This window comes from Zootoca vivipara, chromosome 8 (assembly GCF_965207765.1).
Source record: "Zootoca vivipara chromosome 8, rZooViv2.hap1.1, whole genome shotgun sequence".
NCBI lineage: Eukaryota > Metazoa > Chordata > Lepidosauria > Squamata > Lacertidae > Zootoca > Zootoca vivipara.
The window spans coordinates 6231037-6257987 of NC_142591.1; the positions used below are offsets into that span (position 1 = coordinate 6231037).

At 43.1% G+C, this 26951-nt stretch overlaps 1 protein-coding gene across 10 annotated transcripts; it reads left to right on the forward strand.

Moving 5' to 3' along the window:
• Nucleotides 1-47: 47 nt before the first annotated feature.
• Nucleotides 48-26623, forward strand: DZANK1 (double zinc ribbon and ankyrin repeat domains 1). 10 transcript variants are annotated; one of them, XM_088676098.1, is made up of 17 exons: nt 52-150; nt 943-1065; nt 3315-3468; nt 5418-5535; nt 8436-8532; nt 9173-9297; nt 9692-9805; nt 9967-10059; nt 11423-11639; nt 12964-13067; nt 14726-14800; nt 17407-17503; nt 18845-18939; nt 21004-21088; nt 21941-22064; nt 23448-23522; nt 25640-26623. In XM_088676098.1, exons 2-17 carry the CDS (start codon nt 957-959, stop codon nt 25794-25796), a joined length of 1839 nt encoding a protein of 612 aa, XP_088532224.1. In that variant the 5' UTR covers nt 52-150; nt 943-956; the 3' UTR covers nt 25797-26623. The 10 variants fall into 10 exon arrangements, with proteins under 10 accessions (XP_088532232.1, XP_088532224.1, XP_088532229.1 ...); XM_088676101.1 differs by having other exon boundaries at nt 108-320; XM_088676099.1 differs by having other exon boundaries at nt 108-311.
• Nucleotides 26624-26951: the final 328 nt, after the last annotated feature.

Consider the following 26951-nt stretch of genomic DNA (forward strand, 5'->3'; position numbering starts at 1 on the left):
GGGGCTGCCGTGAAAGAGTGGCTGCGGTTGCCGTGGCGACGGGGTAGGTGACGTCAACAGAAGGCGTCCGTCGGGGGCGGGGCTGGCGGGAAAGAGAGGCTGCGGTTGCCGTGGCGACGGACGAGCCTTGGGTCCGGAGCGAGGCTGCTGGTGAGTGTCGCCTGAGGGGCGGTGGTTCCGGGGCTATTCCGTTGCACCTAGCGGTTCTCCCCGGTGACGAGGACCGTAATAGATACAGGACGAAGGGTGATGCTTTGTTTTCTATCCCCAGTTTCCTCCAGGGAAGCCGCTCAGAACATAACAAAACAATGGTAAAATTGGTTTGTGGTTGTTGTTGTTTTTTAAAAAAAAAGCTTACTGAAAACAGGATAATCATGATCAAATTATGAGGCTCAGACAGCATAAAATGGTTCTAGCGATATTTTTGAAGACTGAAACTAAAGGGGGCCGAGGGGGCCCCCTGAATGAGAGCTATCTAGAGCAGGTGTGGAGAACTTCTGGCCCTCCAGATGTTACTGAACTACAACTCCCACCAACCCTGGCCATTGAGCATGCTTGCTGGGGTGATGGGAATTGTAGTTCATTAGCATCTGGAGGGCCAAAAGGTTCCTAGCACCTGCTGCAGAGCCTAGATCCAGGTGACCTATCTCCTTGACTCACTGAGTGTGCCTCAAGCAGTGCCACTGAGCGTCCCTGGAAGTTATTGGCATGCAAACAGCCTTTCAAGGATCCCAAGAGGAGAAGTTTCCAGCAATCTTCTGCAATTCATAGCATGCACAATTGAGATCATAACCATTTCTATTTAGAATTACTGTAAATCCCACTGGCTACAGTGGGTTTACTGTCGAGTAAGTATGAATAGGATTGCAGCCTTAGTCTTGGAGTGGACGTACTGCATTGTTGTGTTCATAATAATAATAATATTTTGTTTTGTTCCAATAGACCTTGAGGAAAAAATGACTGCTGGATCCATCTTAGTGCCTCAAATTATACCACTACGATTCTCAACACCAGGCAAAGCTAAACATGAAATAGATACAAATACACTAATAGAGATCAAATCAGGTATTTGCAACAGCTCAGAATGCATGCTATATGTTTCATTTTATATGTGCAGCACACACACTGCTGGTCTTTCCATTTCACTTCATAAGTGATTTCATCTTGTAAAAAGGAAGACACTTTAAAACAGAGGTGGGGAACCTCAGACCCAGAGACGAAATACAGCCCTCCAAGCCTCTCTAAATGGACCAATGCCACACTTCTCCCTAGATCACACTTCATTCCAGCTCTGCCCCAAACCCTTCTGGGCGAGAGGGTTGCATGTTCTAGAACTGTGGTAATGCCTCTTGTTTGTCCTGGATGGAGAGAGGTGTGCATAGGAATGTGAATGAATGAATAAATGAATGTAGCCTACTGTACAAAGGTAAGAATCACACCTGTTGGCTCTTGTCCAACCCACTACAGGCATTTATCTGGGACAGCGTAAAAACAGTGGTTAGAGGTACTGTTTTGGGGGGACGGGGGGCAGGCAGGTGGGGACTTCCTGGTACTGAATGGTAACTGTGCCCCTAAAGGACCAGGTGCGCAGCCTGGGAGTCATTTTGGACTCACAGCTGTCCATGGAAGCGCAGGTCAATTCTGTATCCAGGGCAGCTGTCTATCAGCTCCATCTGGTACGCAGGCTGAGACCCTACCTGCCCGCAGACTGTCTTGCTAGAGTGGTACATGCTCTGGTTATCTCCCGCTTGGACTACTGCAACACACTGTGTGTGGGGATACCTTTGAAGGTGACCCGGAAACTGCAACCAATCCAGAATGCGGCAGCCAGACTGGTGACTGGGAGTGGCCACCGAGACCATATATAGCACCAGTCATGAAAGACCTACATAGGCTTCCATTACTTTTCCAAGCACAATTCAAAGTGTTGGTGCTGACCTTTAAAGCCCTAAATGGCCTTGGCCCAGTATACCTGAAGAAGCGTCTCCACCCCAATCGTTCAGCCTGGATACTGAGGTCCAGCACCAAGGGCCTTCTGGCGGTTCCCTCAGTGCGAGAAGCAAAGCTACAGGGAACCAGGCAGAGGGCCTTCTTGGTAGTGGCGCCCGCACTGTGGAACGCCCTCCCATCAGATGTCAAGGAAATAAACAACTATCTGACTTTTAGAAGAGTTGTCTCTGAAGGCAGCCCTTTTAGGGAAGTTTTTAATGTGTGAAGTTTTATTCAGTTTTTAATATTTTGTTGAAGGCTGTCCAGAGCAGCTGGGGAAACCCAGCCAGATTGGTGGGGTAGAAATGATAAATTATTAAATCATTATTCTTCTAATAAGTAAACATGCCAGAATTAGAAAATAAAAGAATGGTATTACATACTATTAGCAAGGAAATAAAGGAATTTGGGGGGGGGGAGACCACAAATGGCAAAAGCGTTTATCACATAGTACTTCAAAAAAAGAGAAAGGACCTAGAAACTCGCTATCCCCAAAATCATTCACTTCTCTCAATAAATACTGTTGTTGGCATCTATTTGTCTTGAGAGACAGTGGAGTGTCAGTCCAGGAGTGAAGTCAAACCGCTGCATTAGCAAAGTGCAAACCTGGGGGTCCTATGCTGCCCAGACAAGACCCACTCTCAGCCTCACTGATGTGCTCCAAAGGAAAGCAGAGCAATATGCTTGGCACCAGCTTGGGCTGCAGGAGTTGCTGGAAGGAGGCATACATGGCTCCTACTTCATTTCCCATAAAAAGCATATGCCACTGAAGTTAATGGCATGCTTTTTCAGGAAAATGCACACACGGAGAAAGCGTCCTTCAACACTTGAGGCTCAGTAGTACTGTTTCTCTGCAGATCTATAGATAGGCACCAGGTGTATCAGACCTGGAGGAGTAATGTGTGCCAGGAGTTTAGAAAGAGAATGGGGAAAGGGAAAGGGAAAGGGAAAATTCTTCCCTTTCTTACTCTGCAACAGGATGTCTGCCCACCCCACCCCCACATAACATAAAGTGCTGACAGCCCTGAATTAGAGCCTTTCAGCACTTTATAGTATAGCTTGGGAAAGGGGTCCAAAAGCACAACAAGGCTCCAGTTTCCGCCTAGCTAAAACACAGGCAATCCTGTTTGGTGCAGCTGCTGAATACTGTATGCATTCTTATGTACAGAGAAAAATGTATTCATGGTCTTTAAGCGAGAGATAGATATCTGCTCACAAGAAGTATATTCTTCTGATTTAAATGGGGGGGGTTTAAAGGAATATTTTCATATAGAAATTATTGTTTGTGGGGAGAAGGGATGACATCCTTTTCTTTCATCTTTCAGATACCCCTAATGTCACCATATATTATACTATTGATGGAAGTAAACCACAACTCTTTAGGAAACTTAATTACGGAGATCATAATACTTTTAAGTATAATGGACCAATCACGTTACCAGATGGGAAAATAACAATTAAGGCACTGGCAGTCACAAAGTAAGTGTTATCACTATGTAATCAATCTTTTAAACAAAGGCAGATTTAGAGAGAGAGAGTGTGTGTGTGTGTGTGTTTGGGTATCCTCTTTGACCCAGGTGGCGCTGTGGGTTAAACCACTGAGCCTAGGGCTTGCTGATCAGAAGGTCGGCGGTTCGAATCCCTGTGACGGGGTGAGCTCCCGTTGCTTGGTCCCAGCTCCTGCCAACCTAGCAGTTCGAAAGCACGTCAAAATGCAAGTAGATAAATAGGAACCGCTACAGCGGGAAGGTAAACAGCGTTTCCATGTGCTGCTCTGGTTCGCCAGAAGCGGCTTTGTCATGCTGGCCACATGACCTGGAAGCTATACGCCGGCTCCCTCAGCCAATAATGCGAGATGAGCGCGCAACCCCAGAGTCGGTCACGACTGGACCTAATGGTCAGGGGTCCCTTTACCTTTACCTTATAACAAATATAGGGGAAATACTACTCTGTGTTATAATTTAAAGCTAAACTAGATATGACTATAATTGCATTAACATCATTGAAGTATAGTTTTTTTTTTATGTAAATACCAACCAAGGGGAAGCCTGAGCAGTTTGGGGTAAAGGAAGTTTAACTTTTCTTTTCCACTGTCTCAACACAAATCCCCTCTCAAAAGCTGGCATGTACATTTTAAAGCAGTTCTTCGCTGCCTGCCCTTTTAGAATTTTTGTGGCCCAAAGACTCCCTTGCTTGAAGTCTGGATAGGCAAATACCAAGGATCACGCCTCCCCGATATACAATAGTGTTTTCTCTTTGGTTAAGAAGAGCCCAAGACAAGATTCCTCCAACTCACATCTCTTCCCTATCTAGACAAAGGAATTATTTCCCCAAGCACAAATCTCTGAAGGTTTCCTGCCTCATGCTGCTCCAGGTCTCCACTCCATCAGTTGGTTCTCCTGCCTTCTATTTTATCCTCACAAGAGCCCTATGGTTAGGCTGAGAGATAGTGACTGGCCCCAAGTCTCCCCAGACCTAGTCCAACACTGTGATGCTGAAGGTTTACTGGTCATTGTAGGTCACTCCCATGAGGTTGCTCCAGCAATACACGCCCAAGATTTGGGCAAACAGGGAACCAGGAGAAGTTGGGCTGGCTCTTCCTCCCCATAATGACCGGAGAAAGTCTGTAAGTTTCCCCATCTCCAGAATAAGAGACTAAAGTACTAGTGAAAGGTTGGGGTCATTAGTTGCACTTGAAGGTGCCATCCACAAGGTGGAATTATACAGAGGCTTTGTGACCATTCCAAATGCAAATAGCAGCTTCAGCGAATAGATTTCTGTTAGGACCATGATAGAGATCAAAAGAGGTAAAGTTTTATGAGGTTGAAGCATAGAATCATAGAACTGTAGAATTGTAGAGCTGGAAGGGACCCTGAGAATCGTCTAATCCAGGCATCCCTAACCTGTGGCCCTCCAGATGTTTTGGCCTACAACTCCCATGATCCCTAGCTAACAGGTCCAATGGTCAGGGATGATGGGAATTGTAGTCCAAAACATCTGGAGGGCTGAAGGTTGGAGATGCCTGGTCTAGTCCAACCTCCATCAATGCGAGGATGTATATCTCCATGTGGAAATTTCTACTGTTGTTTCTGTTCCATATTGGTTGGATGTTATTTTGTGTTATTGTTTATTTTATGGATTGGTTTTGGTTTAATTTAACTTTGATTATTATTAACTGCATTGAGGAGTCTATTTGAGGACTCAAAGGCAAGATATATATATATTTTAAAAAATTAAGTAATAAAGTTGAAACACATTTAATCCTTATTTACCTATTATTTTCCTACTGTGTTAGAACACAGACAGCATGTGACCCGCAAAGCCAAATTCTTATACATTTACCAGAGGCAGCAAAAAGAAGAGAATCCCTTATATGAGACACAAATTATGCAGGCCTGGTCTAGAGTTTATTGTTTCTTAACTTACAGAGACGGCAGACAGAGTACCATTGTAACAAAAGTATTTATAGTAGAATATGTAACTCCCAACGTACATGTACCTGATGAAGATGAGAAGGAGAATTTCCTGGAAGATCTCGTCAGTCAGGCAAGTTATAAAAATGTTAAATCTACTGAAAAGTTTTATGAATCATTTATGCTGTTAAATATGAAGGTCTTGCAGCACAATATTTTTTTTAAAAAAACTCCCCTTCTTGTTGCTGGAGAGACCCGTTAGGAGTGCTTCAGAAAACATTGAGATAGAATTCAATGTCACGCTAACACAGTTGTTCCATCAGCATGACCATTTTTGTTTGCCAGATGGAACAATCTCCCCTCTCCTTCTCTCAAGTGCTGTTCTGGGGGCTCTCCTGACCCTCCAGAGTGTTTGTGGGAGAAGAGAGAGAGAAAGCCCCATTGTACCAGCAGGAGTTCTTCCACTAATGCACTGGGTTAGTTGGATCTAACTCAAAGTAACTCAGGATTGTTCAGGGGAAGCATCTATTCAAGTAAGTCATCAGAACCCTCATGGATCAAGTTCACCGACAAATCAGGCTTCTTCCATTCCTGCTGCAACTTAGGGGGAAACAGTGGCTTCATAATCCATGTTCTTCCTGTCTGCCTGGGGCATCACAAAAGGGGGAGAGATATTGAACACCTGCAGAAGTTACAACCTCCACCCCCAACCCCTACTCACGCATGCCTGGTGGTCCCCATTCATATTGGAGGGGTCACAAGTTGAGCAAGCTTGTTATAAAGTACAAAGCAATATAGGTAAAAAGTAAAGGACCCCAGGACGGTTTAATTCCAGTCAAAAGTGACTGGGGTGTGGCGCTCATCTTGCTTCAGGCCGAGGGAACCAATGTTTGTCCACAGACAGCTTTCCAACAACTACCAGAGTGCATGGAAATGCCATTTACCCTCCCGCCACAGCGGTACCTATTTATCTACTTGCACTGGTGTGCTTTCGAACTGTTAGATTGGCAGGAGCTGGGACAGAGCAATGGGATCTCACCCTGTTGCGTGTATTGGAACCGCCAACCTTCTGATCAGCAAACCCAAGAGCCTCAGTGGTTTAGTCCACAGTGCCACCCGTGTCTCCCTACAAAGGACTATAGAAAGCTGCCTTACATAAAATAAGAATCATTGGTTCATTTAGCTTAGTATCATCAGCACCAGTCACCTAAGAAAGAAGAAGAATCATAGAATTGTAGAGATGGAAGGGACCCCAAGGATCATGTAGTCCAGCCCCCTGCAATGGAGGGGTCAACTAATGGTTGAAGATGATGTGAGAAGGGGAAAGAAGAATTTGTAGTAAGACTTAGAAAAATAGATAGGAGATATAAGAAGAGGGAATTATCTGAAGAAGTGTGCATGCACACGAAAGCTCATATCGATGACAAACTTAGTTGGTCTCTAAGGTGCTACGGTTAGAACTGGATACGGAATAAGTGGTTGGTTCAAAATTGGGAAAGGAGTACAACAAGGCTGTATATTGTCTCCCTGCTTATTTAACTTATATGCAGAATTCATCATGAGAGAGGCTGTACTGGATGAATCCCAAGCCGGAATTAAGATTGCCGGAAGAAATATCAACAACCTCAGATATGCTGATGACACAACCTTGATGGCAGAAAATGAGGAGGAATTGAAGAACCTTTTAATGAGGGTGAAAGAGGAGAGCGCAAAATATGGTCTGAAGCTCAAGATCAAAAAAACCAAGATCATGGCCACTGGTCCCATCACCTCCTGGCATATAAAAGGGGAAGAAATGGAGGCAGTGAGAGATTTTACTTTCTTGGTCTCCTTGATCACTGCAGATGGTGACAGCAGTCACGAAATTAAAAGATGCCTGCTTCTTGGGTGAAAAGCAGTGACAAACCTAGACAGCATCTTAAAAAGCAGAGACATCACCTTGCCAACAAAGGTCCGCATAGTTAAAGCTATGGTTTTCCCAGTAGTGATGTATGGAAGTGAGAGCTGGACCATAAAGAAGGCTGATCGCCAAATAATTGATGCTTTTGAATTATGGTGCTGGAGGAGACTCTTGAGAGTCCCATGGACTGCAAGAAGATCAAACCTATCCATTCTTAAGGAAATCAGCCCTGAGTGCTCACTGGAAGGACAGGTCGTGAAGCTGAGGCTCCAATACTTTGGCCACCTCATGAGAAGAGAAGACTCCCTGGAAAAGACCCTGGTGTTGGGAAAGTTTGAGGGCACAAGGAGAAGGGGACGACAGAGGACGAGATGGTTGGACAGTGTTCTCGAAGTTATGAACATGAGTCTAACCATACTGTGGGAGGCAGTGGAAGACAGGAATGCCTGGCATGCTCTGGTCCATGGGGTCACGAAGAGTCGGAAACGACTAAACAACAACTAGGTGCTACTGGAAGGAATTTTTTTATTTTGTTTCGACTATGGCAGACCAACACAGCTACCTACCTGTAACTGCCCCTTTTTAGACACCAGAGAAGTGGGCAAGGAGTCAAGGTAGATAATCAGCCAAGAGCTCATATGCTTCAGGAATAGCAGGGGGCAGGAGATGCATAGAGAAAGGGGGAAACAAATCTCCAAAGAGAATTTCTGGATGAAAGAGACCTGGAGACTCCAAAGGGGGGAGAGGGGGGAATATTCTGGCATGCTGAACGTAAACTATACATTTGTATTGGCCTCTGGTTTATCTCCATCCCTAATCAAATTATGACTCTAATATAAAAAATGGATGGAATCCTGAAATGTCTCTGGATTGTAGATTGTACAGTGAGGGGAGAAAGTATTTGATCCCCTACTAAATTTGCCCATTCGCGCTCTGACGAAGAAATGGCCAGGTGTCCACAGATGCAGACATATCTTTTCACTTGCTGCCTTGCCCCATTCCTAATTCCCTCCATTCCAACCACAAGGCCTATTACAAAAGCACACTGATAAGAGTCCTTTCAGAATGGCTAGAGCATGTGCAACAGATCAAAATATGTATATGGGATTATAGATCAGAATCTTTGTTCTTAGGAGATGGAAGATGAATTGTCTCATTTGAAACTAAGAAAGAAGGAAGCAAGTGCTGAAAGCAGGTTCCATTTGCATGATGTAGCACTGGAATTACAAGGTACTGTATGTTAAATCTTCAATTGAGAGAACTCCAAAAAGGCCACTGGTTCAGATAATTTGAACTGGTAGCAAGTGAGCTTTATGGATAACTTCCTGAACCCATTCTTTTCTGTACTCAAAGTTATTGCCTTGGATTTTGCCACTTTGTATCAAAATTATCAGTGAAATTGGCAGTGCTGTAAATTTGACTTTGTGCAACTTTATCACTCTAGTTTTTAGTAAGCTTTAGGCTGCCAGTTTACCATATACAACTGATTAGCATACTTACCCAAAGCATACAACCTCCTCCTTGGTGTTTTGTATTGCAGGCAAATGTCCATATGTAATAACACCAGTGGACCAGTTCATTATTATACGCCTAGTACACTTTTTGAACCATTGAACAGACTATCAAGATAATAATATAAATAGGGATTAAAACAACAATAGTCTAAACTACGGGGCAGCATCTATATGTTATTATTTCCATGTATAGTATGTATTTTGGTATATGTGAATTTGCCATTGATTTAACTCTTTTCTAATTTATTTCATTCCAGAACATGCTTTAGATATGTTTTACACAGTTAGTCAAGGTTAGCATTCCTTTGAAGTGTGATATCGAAAAATAATAAAATGAAATGTGTGCGTAATTTTAGGCTTGTCAAAAGAAAAACCATTTGTGCCCTCACAAATCATTGGAACACATCTGTCGAAAAATTACTTGAATACCTCAAGTGATGGAGAAAAGTCTAATTCTGCCACATGGATGCCTCGGTCTCAGGTAATGAAAGTGGCTAGCTGGGTCAAATGCATGTTAAGTGTTTGCACTGGCTTGTATAAAGAAGTAGTGTTAGAAAGGATTTGCAGATCTCGACTTTTTCTTAGTGGACACACAGATTTGCCCCAACCAGGGCTCCAGTGTTTCCATTGCCACCATTGTCACTACTTCACCAGGAATTAATTTCCTAGTATTTTCATAGACAGATGTGCTGAACAGCAGAGTCTTGAGTGTGGTTGGCTGCTGTTGCCTTTTTTGTGATGTGAAATTTCTTTTTTTACTTTTAACCTCTGATTCATTCCACAGATTTTGATGGTTCTCCTCTTTCAAAGTTTTAGGATTATTGTCCTGGTTTGGCAAGAAAATGGGTACAAATGTGTCTGTTATTTCCCTACAGATGGAATTGTGCAACAAATGCCAGACTATAGTGCCAAGAAACTCGCCAACATGTATCGTATGTGAAGCTCTGATGACTCCACGGCTGCAAGAACAAGGCAGCATCCGCCAAAAGGTAGCTCAGAGTTGATGTAAAAATAAAAGATTTCTGTAGAAACGGTTTCTGGGGGTGGGGTGGGGGGTTCCTGCTGTAGCAGTAAGAACATAATACCTGCTATATTCCTACATTGCTTGACACTTACATTTACTGAAATGTGCTTGTTCTATAATCCAAAGGGCAAAGTAGTCTACTGTGTGTGTGGAGCAGGAAATCCAATTTGCGTTACGCAGTGTGTGGTCTGTGGGATCCAATTTCCAGAAGCGCAAATGGTAAGGAAATTTCCGCACAAAATAACCACACACAAGCAATCTGAGAGGCCCAGGACCACTTGACAAGCTTCTCAGTCATCTGGTTGAAATGAGATGCCATTAAATATTTTACAGATTACTTACTGTATGATTTGCATAATAGAATGAAAGCCTTAGTAGTATCAAAGCCAGGTCTGCTGCATAAATAAGGCTGCTAGTACACAGAACTGCATTTCATTTGGGTGCCTACAAATCATTTTCTAGTGGATTGTATCCCTTATCAGTAGCTCAAGGAAAGTCATGCAGACAACTGCACAATCCTATACATATCTAAATTCCACTGGGTTCAGTGGGGCTTTCTGCCTGAAATGGCTGCTGCTGACAAGCAAAATCCAAACAAGTAAGAAAGTGGGCAAACTCTGGCTGTTATATCTGAATCAGCCACTTGTGTAGCAAGGTTTGGACATACTGTACTTTTGTGGATTAAGGTAACTAAGTTTTCAGAGAATGAGTGTTTCGATAGTGGGGCCAGCATGTAATAAAGACCGAAGGGGAATTTTCTATGTGCCTTAGGCTGAAAATGAAAATGAGTCTGCTTTAAAATAAGCCAGTATATTGCACTTTGTTATAGCCTATGACTAAAATAAATAACAGTGAATAAATGGGACGCGGGTGGTGCTGTGGTCTAAACCACCGAGCCTAGGGCTTGCCGATCAGAAGGTCGTCGGTTTGAATCCCCGCGACAGGATGCACTCCTGTTGCTTGGTCCCTGCTTCTGCCGGCCTAGCAGTTCGAAAGCACGTCAAGTGCAAGTAGATAAATAGGTACCGCTCCGACGGCAAGGTAAATGGTGTTTCCGTGCGCTGATCTGGTTCGCCAGAAGCAGCTTAGTCATGCTGGCCACATGACCCAGAAGCTGCCTGCGGACAAACACCGGCTCCCTCGGCCAATAAAGTGAGATGAGTGCCGCAACCCCAGAGTCATCCATGACTGGACTTAACGGTCAGGGGTCCCTTTATCTTTTATGATGCACATCTATCTAGACCAGGCATCCCCAAACTGTGGCCCTCCAGATGTTTCGGCCTACAACTCCCATGATCCCTAGCTAATAGGACCAGTGGTCAGGGATGATGGGAATTGTAGTCCAAAACATCTGGAGGGACGAAGTTTGGGGATGCCTGATCTAGATTATGATACTGAACCCTCTAAAAGGTGAGTGCAAATGTATGTTCAGACCACTGGATCAGATAGAGAATGTCGGAATTCCTTCAGAAAACATTTTATTTAGGGGAAATATATTGGTGGGATTTTATGTTTATATCTGATAAGCTGTGTCAGCCTTTTTACCTATAATACAATATACCTATAATACAATCTTTAACAGAGCAGCAGCTTGCAGACGAGGCAGCCATCAGTCATATCATTGCCACCATCAATACCTAATTTACTAGAGAAAAAAGAGCAAGGAACTCAAACCATTGGCTTGTTCTATCCATCCATCAAATTTCTAGAGAAGAAAGAAAGTGAGCTTTCTCAAAAGGAGAAATCAAATGAGACAAATTATCACAAGCCTCTGCTCACAGCCATCAGTCCTGGAAGAGGTAAAAAGATGCTATTCAGAATGAATCCTTCATAAAGCAGCCTGTCAACCTCTTCACTCCTACTCCTAGATTCCTTTGCACATGAAGAACTTGAGTCATCGTGCTTACAGCAACTTTCGGCTATCCTTTTGTAGTAGGTTCAGTTTCTTTATGCAGGTTCTTAGATTTTGATGCTGGTATGTTCTGCTGTATTTTTGATATGTGATTGATTTTGATTGGGGGATTTTAATTATCGTATACAGTAATACCTCGGGTTATGAATGCGATCCGTTCCGGATCGCAGTTCGTAACCCGAATAGTTCATAAACCGAACGCGACGCGAAGCACCATTTTGCGCATGCGCAAAGCGCAATTTTCGTGATTTTTGCGCTTTGCACATGTGTAGAAGCACCGCGCGCGCGGCGAAAACACTACCGGGGTTGCGCAGTTCGTAACCCGAACTGTTCACAAACCGAGGTGTTCGTAACCCGAGGTACGACTGTACTGCCCAATTAACCATACCCTCTGGGGATTCGCAATTTATTTTTAAAGGTGATTTGTTATCCACCTTGGATAAAATATTTTTAATGAAGGGAAAATAAATGTTTAAACATAAAATAAATAACAAACGTCAAGGTTTTCAATCTGGCCGCTCAGGGAAAGTAGGTAAGGAGGGGAGATCTGGCCCAATACGTTCCTGGAAAATGGAGACAGGATTCCCCTCTCTGTTGTTTGTGCTCATCAGGGGCATTATATGCAGTCCCACTTTCAATACTGTTTGTGCCTGCAAAAGTTTCAGGACAGTCATATGGCTTCATTTCCAATCAGTGCATGTTCCACAGCCTTCCTGCTGAAATCTTGTTGTTTCTTTGTCTCATTTTTGTTGCCCACCCACCCAAGCAATAGTGCAGGCATGTCAAACAGGTAGATTGTGAACTACCAGTAGATCACTGGATGTCTGCGGTAGATCACTGGCTCCCTCCAAAGAAGCTGAACTGTGGCTCAACATTTTACCTCCTCCCTGAAAAAAAGTCAACAACTTTGACCCGAACCCCTCAAAAGGGGGTAGATCACTGCCAGTTTTTAACTCTGTGAGTAGATCGCAGTCTCTTGGGAGTTGGCCACCCCTGCAATAGTATAAGAACACTGGGGAAGCATCGCAGAACACCTAATAAAATGAAATGATTTGTGGATGGTCCAATATGGATCCACCACTAATGTATTGCTATTGTGTTTATGGCATGTTTTAGAAATCACCTGCAAGAGCCACCAGTCCACAAGGACCCTCTTTCTTCAGCTACTCTGTAACACCAATGATATGTTCAGTCTAATTTCCTTCATTCAGGTTACTGGAGGAAGCAACTAGATCACGTTTGTGCACACCTCAGAAGCTACACACAAAACAATCTGGAGTTCAGGACTTTGATTGGAGAACCTCAAATGGGGAAGGTAAGATAAAGAAGGGACCTTTTATGGCTCTAATCTTTCTCCTGTGATGCTGATGCATAAAGGGAATTAGGGTAGTGATTTAAGGCAAAAGGTGAGATGACTTGGCTTTTTTAAAAAAAATAGAGGCTTGCTGAGAAGAAGGGAGACAGTCCTTCCCCCCCCCCATGCAATTGGTGAGAGAAGTTGGAGTGAGAATGAGGAGGTTGATGTTAGGATGGATATCCTTTTCTCTGGTAATATTTTCTATTGCTTTTCATAGATTTATAAATTCCGTGAGTCTTCAGATTTATAAATTAGCTGGCCAATTTTAAGTCTCTTGGTGACTCAAGCAGTCTGCATTATGTATTATTATTTTTATCAGATGGAAGAGAGGCCAGAGCTCTGCAGGTGCAAAAGATGCTTGAAGAGAGAGACCGTTTACTAATGTTTATACACTAATGCTAGAGGCCTCCAAGCCTAGATGGGACATAATGGAAACCTGATGGAATGGGAAGAACCAGCGGGGCACAGTTTTGTCTCTGGGTATCAACTTCATGGGAAGGACGTATTGGAGGTGGTGTCTCTCTGTGTGCCAAAGAGAGCATTGAGTCCAGCAAGCTAGAAATCCCCAAAGAGGCAGACTCGTCCACAGAATCATTGTGGGTGATAATACTGGGCCCCAAAAGTATGTTAGTATTGGGAGCATGCGGTCATCTCCCTGATCAAAATGATCAGGGAGACCTTGAGATGGAGAAGGTTAATAATCAAGCCAATTGTAAAAGTTAATGTTAAAAGGGTTGATGATAAAGGGGGCTCAGTGGTCCACTTGGCTGGGATCATGCCTGTTTTGGATGGGATCACATTCTCCATTCCCCTGGTAGGGTTGGGTTTGCCATTAGAACTTACTACTGAGCCTGGTGTTGCTCCTGGGTTGCTTTTGTTTTAGGTTTGGCTGATTCAACAACTGCACTGCTACTGAAAGATAGACCCTAGATACCTTGGTTTAACCAGAGGATATTACTGCAGTGCACTCCACTTGGAGCTGTTTTTTTAAAAATAGTTCAGGAACTTTGGCAGGTGCAAAATGTTCCTGTTTGCCTCTTGATGGGCATAATCGGCATAATCACCTATCACCTATTTTTGGCAGCCAGTTCCTGCACCCAGTGCAAGGTGCTGGTTTTGACCTTCCAAACCAAACATGACCAGATCCTGTTAAGTTCTTTGAAGTACCCTTTTCTTCCCTGCCTCTCAGCCGTCTGAACCTCCACATTAAAAAGAACTAGAAGTAGAGGCCTTCAGATTCCATCTTGTGTTGATACCACAGTAGCCTCTGCAAGAAGCAGGGCCTTTTTCATTACAGCTCTGACATTGTGGAATACCTTTCTGCAGGTGGTGTTTTGGTCCCCTCCTTGGTATCTTCTTGCCAACTGGTCAAGACTCATCTCAAAATGTACTGCTGATTTATTTTTCTTACTGCTATTCCACTTTTCTTTTCAACTAAGATTTTAACTGGTTTTATATATAACCTAGCTGTATTGTACACTGATTTGAAAAATCTTTTTTGAAAGTAGTATATGTCCGTCCGTGTGTGTGTGTGTATGTAGGTGTGTAAGGATCATAGCTATTTTTCTTTTTAAAGGAAGAAAAGAAAACTTAATCACATTTTTTCCCTTCTATAGCTTATTTCTGCTACAGTCCACAAGGATAGCTATCAAGTCAGTCTCCAGATAAATTATGCACTTGCTATAAATAAGGTCAGTGTGGAAATCAAAGCTGATAAAGATGGGAAGGTTGCAGTGCTATAATGAGAATCATTGGTAGTCAGGAGTCATTAAATTGCAACTGGACTAATCAAGGCTCATTGCAGTTCTTTTAAACCAGTGGTATTCCAAATATCTACCTTAAAGGATATCTTTCTTCAACACTGAGGAATCTGTGTGCAGCTGCCTTAGAGCATTTTACATTAGGGGTGACCCTCCTGAGGTGGTTTTTTATCTATCTATCTATCTATCTATCTATCTATCTATCTATCTATCTATCTATCTATCTGTCCTCCCACCTTTTTTGTAACTATACATTACAAAACTATTTTATGTAACTATACATAAACTAATGTAACTATACATTACAAAACTATTTTGTAACTATACATTACAACTATACATTACATACAACTATTCCCTTGCCTTAGCTTTACACATGTGCAGAAATGAGGTCACATTCTCAGAGAAAAAGCATGCATGTATTATCAGAGCTAGATGACTGACTCTGGAGGATCAGTTTTACTTTCTATCTAATCTGAGGCTGAGTTTTTCCTACACAAACATTCTTGACACATTCTTAATACGGTCTGGGTAAGCAGATTCTCCTAACAAATGTGCTTTCTAATATAATGCCCATCTGATCTTCCTTTATTTATTCTTCCAAAATAGCACTTTATCCTTCCTGCTTATACTGCCACCAAAATCATAGTCTGTATCCAGGAGTGGGATAGGTCTATAATGGTCAATGCTTTTCAGGATTGTTCCCCGATTACTGTACACTTTCCCCAACATTAGGCACTCTGCATTACTATTACTTCACTGAATTTTTTGGATCAATCTAAATGCCATTAATCCATTAAATTCTTGGAAGAATTCTCCATTTATCCCATCTGGACATTGGTCCTTTTTTATTCCTTGGTCTTTTTCACTTAAAATAGAAACATCTAATCTATATCACTGTTGTCTTGCGTAGGATTCTACTGCTATTCATATAACTTGTTTTATCTACTTCCAAGGGTTATTTTTATTTTCATAGCTTCCAGTAACAGCCCATACATGGATCGTTGTCATGCTTGAATTGACAGTTTGATTAAGGATTAGTCTACACAGATTAATATGAGCAGGTGTTGTACTTGTGGGTGCTCCTCAAAGGTTTGTTCATTCTTCCCTTGCGCTGTGAATAAAACAAACCAGAGGCAGGTTTGTTATGTAGTCTGAACCTAGGCTCATGGTTTGTTTCCTCATACCCCTGAGTGGGCTTGTATTCTGTTTTCTTTTTCTTTTCTTTTTTTAAATAAATTTTTATTGATTTTGCATAATAAAGAAAAGCATACACAACATATTATCCCCCTTCTTCCAACCCCCCTCCACAAGCCCCCCTTTTTTACCTAATACAAAACCAGACAAACAAATAAAACATATCTCATTTTCAAGCTCATACTTTGTTTAACATTGTCTTAGTGACTTCCTCAAATCCCTTCCCTCTGATTTTCATAATTTCATAAAAATGGTCATAGCAGATTTCTTCATCCCAATTCCAACCCTTTTTCTTTAGACAGACATTCAAACAGCTATACCTAATCTCTAAACTTAACCCTTTCCCTTCTTAACATATTTTTCCCCTTCTTCTTGCGCCCCCTCCTGCCACGAGAGAGTCCCATGAAAGGTGGACAATTGAAGGTGGTCCATTTTATAATTGGGTTTATCCCCACCTCACCCTCCCTCCCCCCAGAACCGCCCCCCCGGCCACCAAGAGGCTCTAGGAAGAGAAGGAGAGATAAAGGCAAATGTCCACCCAACTATCTATTTTTATTTTATTTTTTAAAATTTTAAAATTTCCCCCCCTCCACCATATCGTGACTTCCAACCTCTCCTATATTCTGATTTAAATTTCTCTGATAAACCGCATACACCTATCTGATTTAATTTGATTTCATGATGTTGTACCCCTCATAAATCCGCTATCAGTTGCGCCTTTTCCACTTGTTTTTGTAAATAAATCTTGAGTGGTTTCCACTCTTCTCCTGCTTTTTCTTCACCCAACTATCTATCTAAACATACAATTTCTACTTAACTAACCTAAAACTATTTCTTAAACCTCATAAATCTAATTCCACAAAATAATCATATTGTCTCTTCCCATGCCTGTATTCTGTTTTCTTCCTTACACACCATGAGTTGTACCCAATATTTGCTCTTGGCTTACCACTTTTGGTTTGTTCAAAGGAAACAAACCATGAGCCCAGATTGGACAACTCCACAAGCCAAGACTATTGAGGAGTGTTGCAGAAGATCGAGTGGCGTACACCAGCATGGTGCTCATTCAAATTAAACCATTGTTTGTTTTTAAGCTATTATTTAAATTTTAATGCAACGTGCACACTGCACCTAAGCTTATTCCCAACACCTGCTGTAGCTACACATCATAGGGAAGGATAAGCAGTGGTATGCAGATTGTCTTTTAGAGAAGCTTAGCAGCCATAACAGATCTTCTCGCCAAGAAAGTTTGCAATACAGTTTACAACTACTGCGTTGAATTATAGCTTATGTTGGTATGGCAAAGGTTGTCATATAATATACTGCTTATGCTTCTCCAGGATATTTTGACCAATAAACCACTGACATTGGGCTACCATGAACTGAGCCCCAGCAAAGCAGAAAGAGCTGGATTACATGAAAGTCAAGCTGGTCTGGGTGAGCATTCTGGTGTGATTTGGTTCAAAGGAATGCTATCCTTGTTTTGTACATTTTCAAACAGTGACTTGTATGCAGAAAAGTATGTCCCACTTAGCACATCTGGAAATTAAACCTTGAAGTAGATCCCAAGTGCATGGTATTCCCAAGGACCCTTCACTGCTTTCAGCCCCTTTCCACTCTGCAGAGCCAGGGACCTTTGAGGATGGCCCACCCTCAGATGGGTTTCCAGACGGCTCTGGGGAATTCCCAGCTAATATGACTGGCGCTCCTGTCGAAGCCCTCACCAACCTCTGGAACACCCAAATGGCTTGGGCCATTGACACAATCTCCTCTGAGCGCCCTCTCCTGCTTTGTGGAGCCAATTTGGCTTCCTGCTTTACTTCAGAGCTTAGGATGGGGAAAGAAGCTGGGGAGACTGAACGCGAGTGGAGAAAAAACTGCAGTTGAATGCAATCAAACGCTTGCGAGGGCTCATCATGGAGCCTACCTAGTGGCAGAGAAGGCAGCAAAGGTGGCTTCCTTGCTGGCTCCATTGCATCCTTGTTGTGCTCTCCAGCAGAGCTTTTCCAGGTAGTGTAAGTCTGGCCCAAAGGAGGTGGTGGAACCAATGGTAGCTCACTGTGACTTGTTTGCAAAGCATTTTGAGGACAAAATCGCTTGCATCCCCTGGGATCTTGACTCCGTTGTTACAGCAGATGAATCTCAAGGCATGTCCAGAGCACTGTCAAGAGGGCAGCAGCAGAACAACGGGCATTTTTTTGCAGTGGCTCCCTGCTTATGGAACAAGGGAGGCTGGCCTGATGCCTTCGTTGCCTAACTTTAAGCGCCAGGCAAAAACATTCCTCTTCTCCTAGGCCTTTGGCTATCATTTATAGCAACTCAACACAATGACCCCATGGGGCTTTGCCTTGTAATTCACCTGATGCCTGCTGGTTCCATCGCAGATGCTGGTCCCTTTGGTAGTGGAAATGTAGCCTGCTGCTATGTCTCAGGCTGTGAGTTACCAAGAGCCAAAAGAGGTGGCTCACACACCTCTTGCCTAGGTTTCTTGGTGTGGAGGGGAAAGGCGCTTCCATCAAGAGCGTCAGGTATTCACTGACCTGAAAAGAGAATTTGATCAGCAGCAAAGTCAGAAAGCCATACATCACGTACCAGGCATCTCATTGGAAATACCGGAACATATTCTTGGGGGAAAAGACTGCAGGGTTTGTTAGGAATATTGCAATAAACAAAAAAACTTTTGTTAATCAGCTCATGCTGCTGTTATGTGGGGCTCCTATGTTATTTTGCTATACTATGGACATCACTTGAATATCATTGTAGCTTTCTCTATTTTAGCACGAGAAGAGAGTCAAAGAGTGCCAAGCCCCAGCGAGAAGGTCAAAAGGATGAGGAAAACAGGGACATGTCTAGAAAAAGAAGACAAGCTCACTGTATGTATGTGCTCTTTGTATGGTGGTTAACACCATGCTGCAACATAAGCAGTGTTAGTACCAAGCTGGTTTTAAAAATTAATCTTTTCTGGAAAGTACTATTTGAGGCACAGCAAATATTATTACTTCCATTGCCTTTTCCCTTCCTCCTACTTCTGCTCTATGCATTTCCTTTTTTGTCTTAGTAGCTAGAGCAATCCCACAGGGAGAGCATGTAGGCCACACAGTATATCCCTGGTCTTGTCACCAAAGTGGGTGGGTGGGGGAAACATTGGACAAGAGCTATTGGGTCACACTTCCATCCTGTCACAGGCGAGTCATCAGCTGGCCTGCCATGCACTCATTTCCAATCTCACGTTTGTTCATGCAAACGGAACTGTTTATCCAAATCCCGGGAATTTGCATACAGTGGTACCTCTACTTACGAATTTAATGTGTTCCGAACACACATTTGTAAGTCGAAAAAATTTGTAAGTCGAATCCCATAGGAATGCATTGGGAGAAAAAATTCGTAAGTCGAAGCAACCCTATCTAAAAATTCGTAAGTAGAAAAAATCCTATCTAAACCGCATCCAAGATGGCGGACGGAGCTCCATTTGTAAGTAGAAAAATTTGTAAGTAGAGTTATTTGTAAGTAGAGATACCACTGTACTTGACTTAGAGGTCAAGTATGGCATGAGTCTGACCAAACTGCGGGAGGCAGTGGAAGACAGGAGTGCCTGGCGTGCTCTGGTCCACGGGGTCACGAAGAGTCGGACACGACTAAACAACAACATGGTCACTGGAGACACTGAGCAAGAGTACCGTGGGCCTTGGCCCTTTCCCTCGCAGTTGTTGTGTGCCTGCAGATGTTCCATCTGAACAGGGCTTCCCTCAAGGTCATATGCACGCTCTTAACACCATGGCTCTGGGGAAAGATGCCTTCCAAAGCAAAACAAATCTGTTCTGTAACTGGGACTGATGGCTCTCCAATATGTAGCCAATGGTGGTTTTCAGTGGGATGTCTCACCTGTTGGGAGCAACGCTGCTTTTCTCCAATGAGTTCATCGTTTTCCTCTTGACTGAAAGGAGTTCCGGGGGATGATTAGTGCGGTTGACTTTTGTCACAATTCTGGCACCACAAACCCATCCTGACTATTATTCAGAACTGACCTCACCAGCAGGCAGCCAATGCATAGCTCCATTCTGCGTGCCTGTCACCTGACTTGGGGTTGAGGTCACCTCAAAGAGGGTTGATATACTGTTGGGTCTGTGCAGCGACTACACCCTGAGCTCCCTTATTCAGAGGTCGGTCTGGCAGGTGGGGAGCAGTTTTCTGTCATTGATCTCTGCAGGAAGACAATTACTTATACCGGCCTTTGACAAGATGAGACCTTTGTGCCCTCAGGGATGGAGTAGCTGATGGAGCTTAGGATGTGGCAGGCACCAGCCATGCCCACGACCCATCTGTGGCACGTTGCTTTCATAGGCACTCAGCCATTGTTTGGTCTGTGTGGTATTCTTTGAAATAGAGCATTTCTGCCAGTAGCCCAGGGCGATGCTGTAGGCAGGCACCTCTTACACATGGAACACCCTCTCCAGGAGCAGAATGACACACCTGCAGGTTCCTGATGCCACTCAGCAGGCAGTTTCCTGGCTGTAGGATTGCATCTCTGTTGCCTAGAAATGGCTGTTTTTGGGACCCAGGTGGCGCTGTGGGTTAAACCACAGAGTCTAGGGCTTGCTGATCAGAAGGTCAGCGGTTCGAATCCCTGCAACGGGGTGAGCTCCCGTTGCAGGAAGGTAAACGGCGTTTCCGTGCGCTGCTCTGGTTCGCCAGAAGCAGCTTTGTCATGCTGGCCACATGACACGGAAGCTGTCTGCGGACAAACGCCGGCTCCCTTGGCCTATAGAGCGAGATGAGCGCCGCATCCCCAGAGTCGAACACGACTGGACCTGATGGTCAGGGGCCCCTTTACCCTTTTAATGAATAAATATGCAGGCTGTATACCATTGGGTTTGTTTTCAGAAAAACCATCCTGTAGATAATTCTATATTGGCTGTTTTGTTTCTGCATTTTTCTAGACTGAATCTAGGCAGTTGCTGAAGGAAGTGGGTACAAAAGGCCAAGGGCGACCTTTCGTAGTAGAACAACTGATTGACGAGGCAAGTTTCAGTAGTGTGGCATTCTGAAGCTTTCTGTTCAACTATTAGGAATACATTTGTTTCTTTTCTTTAATAATATTTGAAAATCAAACTATCCGGTAGATGTATACCATAAAGGTACCTAAATTGTCAATACATAGTTCTTTATGCTACTCACTTAACAGGTATAAGCTTGAATAGGTGATCCACTAAAGAGTTCTTCCTCTGTATGTACAAGTTTCCCTGGCATATGTTAGTCAAACAGTTCAAATTACAGTATTGGCATGTGGTAAAGGGGATGTGGGAAGAGAGCTGGTGAGCTAGGCCTTGTTCCTCTCCCTGCTACCTGCATGTGAATCACCAGCAAGTCCTGCTTTTATAGCCACCACTTACTATGCTCAATCCTCTTTCCTCCAGGTTAGTAAGCGTGTGTGGATATGTGAACCACATTGCCACGATTCAGGCATCAAAATCCCTGTTGGAAGCGTAGATTTTGGCAAATTTCCTTAAAAGTAGCTCAAAAAGTTCTCTCTTTTTCTTTTTTTCTGATGTTGCAAAAGCTTAACAACTTTTGTGTCCAGATTTAAAATCACTTTTTAAAATATGACAACCCTATTATATATATTCTAACAGTGGTAATTTTATATAAAAATAAATTAAGAAATTGTCCAGTAGCACCTTAGAGACCAACTAAGTTTGTTCTTGGTATGAGCTTTCGTGTGCATGCACAGTTCTTCAGATACACATTTTAATTTTTCTTAACATTAACCAGATCTTCCTGCAATTCAAATACCATTTGAACAGTGTGTAATGTACAATACTTTAAAAGAGGGAAGAAAGGGAGGTATGTTTGATTATCTACTTACACTCCAGGGAGCTGACCCCAACTGCACCAACAGCGAGGACCAACCGGCTTTAACGCTGGCTGTGCTGAACCGGCATCATGAAGTTATTCCCATTCTCGTGCAGAAAGGTGCCAACGTGGACCATCAGTCAAGACCGTACGTCAGCCTTCTTCATTCTGATTAACTGTTCTGATTGTTTATTTGGAAATTGAAGCTGTTAACATACAGAATGAACTCTGAATACTTTTTAGCAGGAAGGAACTCCAATGGCAATCCTTGTTACATATTTTTACATGGCTGTTTATTTGTATATATTTTAAAATTTTATATATGGATGTTTTATGATGGCCTATATTTGTAATGCCTAATAAAGGTTTGTTGAAGTAACTCTGAAAACCAGGGGGAAATCTACCGGTAAATGGCATTTTTACATGCCTATATAGTTCACATAGCTTGCTCTGCTGTCTGAAGCAGTCAACAGGTTGTTTGAAATATGCCATGCAACCATTCTCCCAATGCACACTCCCTTTTAAACATTTAATCTCACATGGAAATGTGTATTTTATATGGAAGCTGCACAATCACACTGAATGCTGCAGCTGGGACACGGGACGATCAAAATGTCGGTTCCAAGCCATCTGACCAGGGGGGAAATGATCTTCTCTGGTATGCAGTCATATTGCATATTGGTTTGTTTTTGTTCTTATTTTGTGTTTTTATACGTTACTAGCTGGCCCTGCATGTGTTGCAGTGTGTTAGTCTGTGAAATGGAGGGTAATAGCCCCCCTTCAGATCCCTGAGCCTCAGAGTCCCTGAGTCGAGGCGAGATACTGTGGAGAGGGCAGGTTTCATCCCTGTGTCTCCCCCCACCCTGTTCTGATCCATTACGTATCCCTGCCCCCTATTCAGCCCCCCCCCCAAGGCAGGCCCCTACCTCCACTTGGCAATGTTGGGCCTTGTTGCTGGAAAAGGCCTGTTTTCAGTTGGTTTGGTCTTCGACACCTCTGCCAAATTGATATATGTGAGTGGTGGATCTCGTGGTGGAGGCGGGGTTTGTGGGTGTGGTGTAGATTTCACAGGGAGGGGTGTACTGTGGGAGGAAATCCACTTGAGGGCGCTGTTTTACTTTGTTGAAAAAGAGATTTGTACCTGCGGAGGTGTGAGATTTGAGGGATTTTTTTCTAATAACACTCGGGGAGTGGCCTGGATCGTTGTGTCAAAATTTCAGGACGATTGGTCAAGCGGTTACGGAGAAAAGTGGAGCCCGCACTTTCATGATTTTTACATTTATATATATATATATATATTATTTTATGTTGTGAACTCAAATGAAGTGTGGTATACAAATTTAACTAATAAATAAATATAGTAAATTAAAAGCGGGTTCCCATTTTATATGTTAGGATTTAAAGTTGGGTTCTTACTACTACTTGTGATTTGTGATGGCTGTAAGCAAGCCAGCCTCCTTATTCTTACCTTACAGTTGACAGCCTAGGATTCTTATGCTTTGTCCCCTTTCCTCCCTCTACTTTTACACAGGCTTTACAATACAGCTCTACATGAAGCAATCTTGCTTGGATTGGAAGGATGGGAATGCATGGATGCATTGCTAGGGTAAGTACTGTATGGAAAAACCTTGGCTTAAAAAGGGGTGCCGAGTGCACCCAGCACCTACTTCTTCTCAGGATAACTAGAGAGTTGACATTGTATCATTGGATTAAGGAACCCTGCGATATTAGTTCCCCCTGCAGTTAGTTCTAGTAACTTGGCCCCTTTCTTCTAACAGATAACGTCATTATAAAATAAAATTTAACTGGTTGTCCAGAGTCCACCCACAATAAGGCCATGTTACTGTGATATGCTACAGCTGCAGGTTTACATATTCTGTGACTGGTAGCATGAGTAGTGGGATCGAGTGGCACAGCAGTCTGGGACCCCCCTGAGTTGGCAGTGGATCCCAGCTGTGCCATCTGCCTGCATTGCAAGGAGAAGCTGAGCAGGGAAAAGTTCCAGAGACTAGGCCGAGAGCAGCCTTAAAGCACACCTGCATATGCGGTAGTAGTTCCCCTCTTGCTTAGTTAAGAAGCAGATGCAGAGATGTCAGGCATGAAAGGCAAGAAAGAGGTGTCCAAGCAGAGGAAAAGAGAAGCCCCCACTCACTCTCTGCTCAACCCAAGAAGTAGGAGCAGTTTGGGCAGGTGACTGGAGAGGAGGAAGTATGGTCCAGGAAATGAAAGTTTCCAACCCCCACACCAGCTGCCCCCTCAAATATTGCTGCTCTGTGTTCAATACCACCCAACACCATTGAATCAGTGCCCACAAACAAAACTACTGGTAGGAAACTAATCCCTTTTAGTTTTTTCTCCCTATCCCACCTCCAAATTATTTAAAGGCACCTAGAATGAAAGTGCTGGGCCAATTTGTTTGAAATGTGGAAGCATGCATGCTGTGGGCGCCAGATGCCACTTTAACGTATGTTGTTTTTAGACCAATCACACTCAGAATACTAGTGAAGATTATTTTTTCCCCCTTTTGTTACATACCCCACTCCCCAACTCTAAAAGTTGCCCATGTGGGGAAAGCACTGCAGTTATCCTCCTGAAATTTGGCAGGATTCATCCCTTGGGATGGGTCTATGACATGGGTAGGTAAACTAAGGCCCAGGGGCTGGATCTGGCCCAATCACCTTCTAAATCAGGCCCGTGTAGATGGTCCAGGAATCAGCGTGTTTTTATAATAATAATTATTATTATTTATACCCCGCCCATCTGGCTGGGTTTCCCCAGCCACTCTTGGCGGCTTCCAATCAAATATTAAAAACAATGCAGCATCAAACATTTAAAACTTCCCTAAACAGGGCCGCCTTCAGTTTTTACATGAGTAGAATGTGTGCTTTTATTTAAAATAAATCTCTGGGTTATTTGTGGGGCCTGCCTAGTGTTTTTACATGAGTAGAATGTGTGCTTTCATTTAAAATAAATCTCTGGGTTATTTGTGGGGCCTGCCTAGTGTTTTTATATGAGTAGAATGTGTTCTTTTATTTAAAATGCATCTCTGGGTTATTTGTGGAGCATAGGAATTCATTTCCCCAAAAAAATATAGTCCAGCCCCCCACAAGGTCTGAGGGACAGTGGACTGGCCCCTTGCTGAAAAAGTTTGCTGACCCCTGGTCTTTGATATCTGCAGATTTAATGAAATTCTTCCTAAAAGTATATATAAAGACGCTTTTACTTTGTGCTGGAGAGCTTTGAAAGTTTAATTTAAAAAACAATCACACCAACTCACACCCACAAAAGCCCTTATTTCACTGTAATTTGGTAGGCGCTGTTTACTCCGGGATGGGGGAAACTGCCTGCTGTGAAAAGAAGTATAACTAGTTTTGACTTCCCAGTGGCAAGACGTGGGAGGGAACAAACCCTTATTTTTCCTGAAGAGCATCCTGCCATGGACCATGGGCCTCTAAGGTGCTTCACACCAAGGCATGTTGTTTTCTGGAACAGCAAATGGGGCTCCAAAGTTAATTTTGTTGCCTGGGAGCAACCCTAGTATTAACACATTTTATGTAGTTTTGTTATAACTGCTGATAGAAGTAAGAGCTATCAACACTGTTTGAATCAAGAGTCGTGACTTAATTTTCCTGGCACAACAATCTAAGCCCTCCTTCCGGCAAGCCAGAGAAAGGCAGTTGCATTGGGTAGAAGTATCCCTGATAAAAGTTCTTTTTTTCACAGATGTAATGCAAACATTAAGAAGAAGAATTCCAGCGGGCTGTCAGCCTGTGATTTGGCACTGAAGAGTGGCATTGACAAAATAGTTTCATTGTTTGCTGGAAAGCTAGGAAAGAGGATGTTAGACAAAACTTCCACAACACAGGCAGAGTCCACCTAATGGCCCAGGGCTACAATACAGTGGTACCTCGGTTTAAGTACACAATTGGTTCCGGAAGTCTGTACTTAACCTGAAGCATACTTAACCTGAAGCAAACTTTCCCATTGAAAGTAATGGAATGTGGATGAATCCGTTCCAGATGGGTCCGCGAAGTACTTAAACTGAAAGTACTCAAACCAAAGCGTACTTAAACCAAGGTATGACTGTACCTCAAGGACTGCCTCTCGCCCTATGAACCAACCTGGACCCTGCGATCATCATCTGCAGCCCATTTTTATGTGCCCCTCCACAAGAGGTCCAGAGGGTGGCAACATGAGAATGGACCTTTTCTGTTGCAGCTTCCTATTTGCGGGATGCTCTCCCCCAGGAACTATCTGTGGCCTTTTAGAATCGGGCAGGATGCTTTTAATGTATTTTCCCCCATTAGTTTTAATGTATCAATGTGCTGGGGGGGGGGGTTTGCCTTGCCTTTGGAAAAATAAAGTTCTAACTAAACACCTGCACGATAGATAAAATCCCTAAGCAACAAACCATGACATCAGACTAAGGTCACCTTGAACATATGGATGCCAGCATGCCTTGCTCACCTGAACATTATCACACTTATGGATGACTGCAGGAGATGTGAATGGCCACACGCAGGCCTAACCTACTTCCTTCCAGGAGGAAATGCAAATGAGAATTAACACTGTACTTGACAAATCCCTGATAATGGACTATATCAATATAATAATTGGGTACATACCTGCAACATACGGTACCTGTTTAGCATCTGTAGCATGTATGCTAATTCTCTTTTTGATACAATAAAATTGCATTTGATTTCTCTTGGTTGTCCTTGTTAACCCTTGGAGTGTTAAAGTGTGGCGCATGTTCAGGTCTCATAAAGGTGACAGCCATATGTGCTAATTGCACACCTCATAACACTTTATTAGCATTGAATCACTACATTAGGGATCCTATAAATTTCATGCTGTTATGCGAGCCCCTAAGAATTTGCACACAGCCTTTTTATTATGTATCTATCCAATCTGAATTTTTACAGGTTAGATTTTTCCACCTAATGTCATGTCTAAAGCGATTGAGTCAAACATTTTATTCCTTTCTACAAAGAATAGTTGGAACATTTGTGTCTTCATTCAGTATGAGAACTCG

Bases quoted from the DNA above. Each gene is read 5' to 3' on its own strand.
- DZANK1 (XM_088676098.1), top strand. From the start codon at position 957: ATGACTGCTGGATCCATCTTAGTGCCTCAAATTATACCACTACGATTC. The intron at 10,060-11,422 runs GTAAGGAAATTT...AATCTTTAACAG, and splicing joins AATTTCCAGAAGCGCAAATG to AGCAGCAGCTTGCAGACGAG. The intron at 21,089-21,940 runs GTTTCAGTAGTG...CACTCCAGGGAG, and splicing joins ACAACTGATTGACGAGGCAA to CTGACCCCAACTGCACCAAC.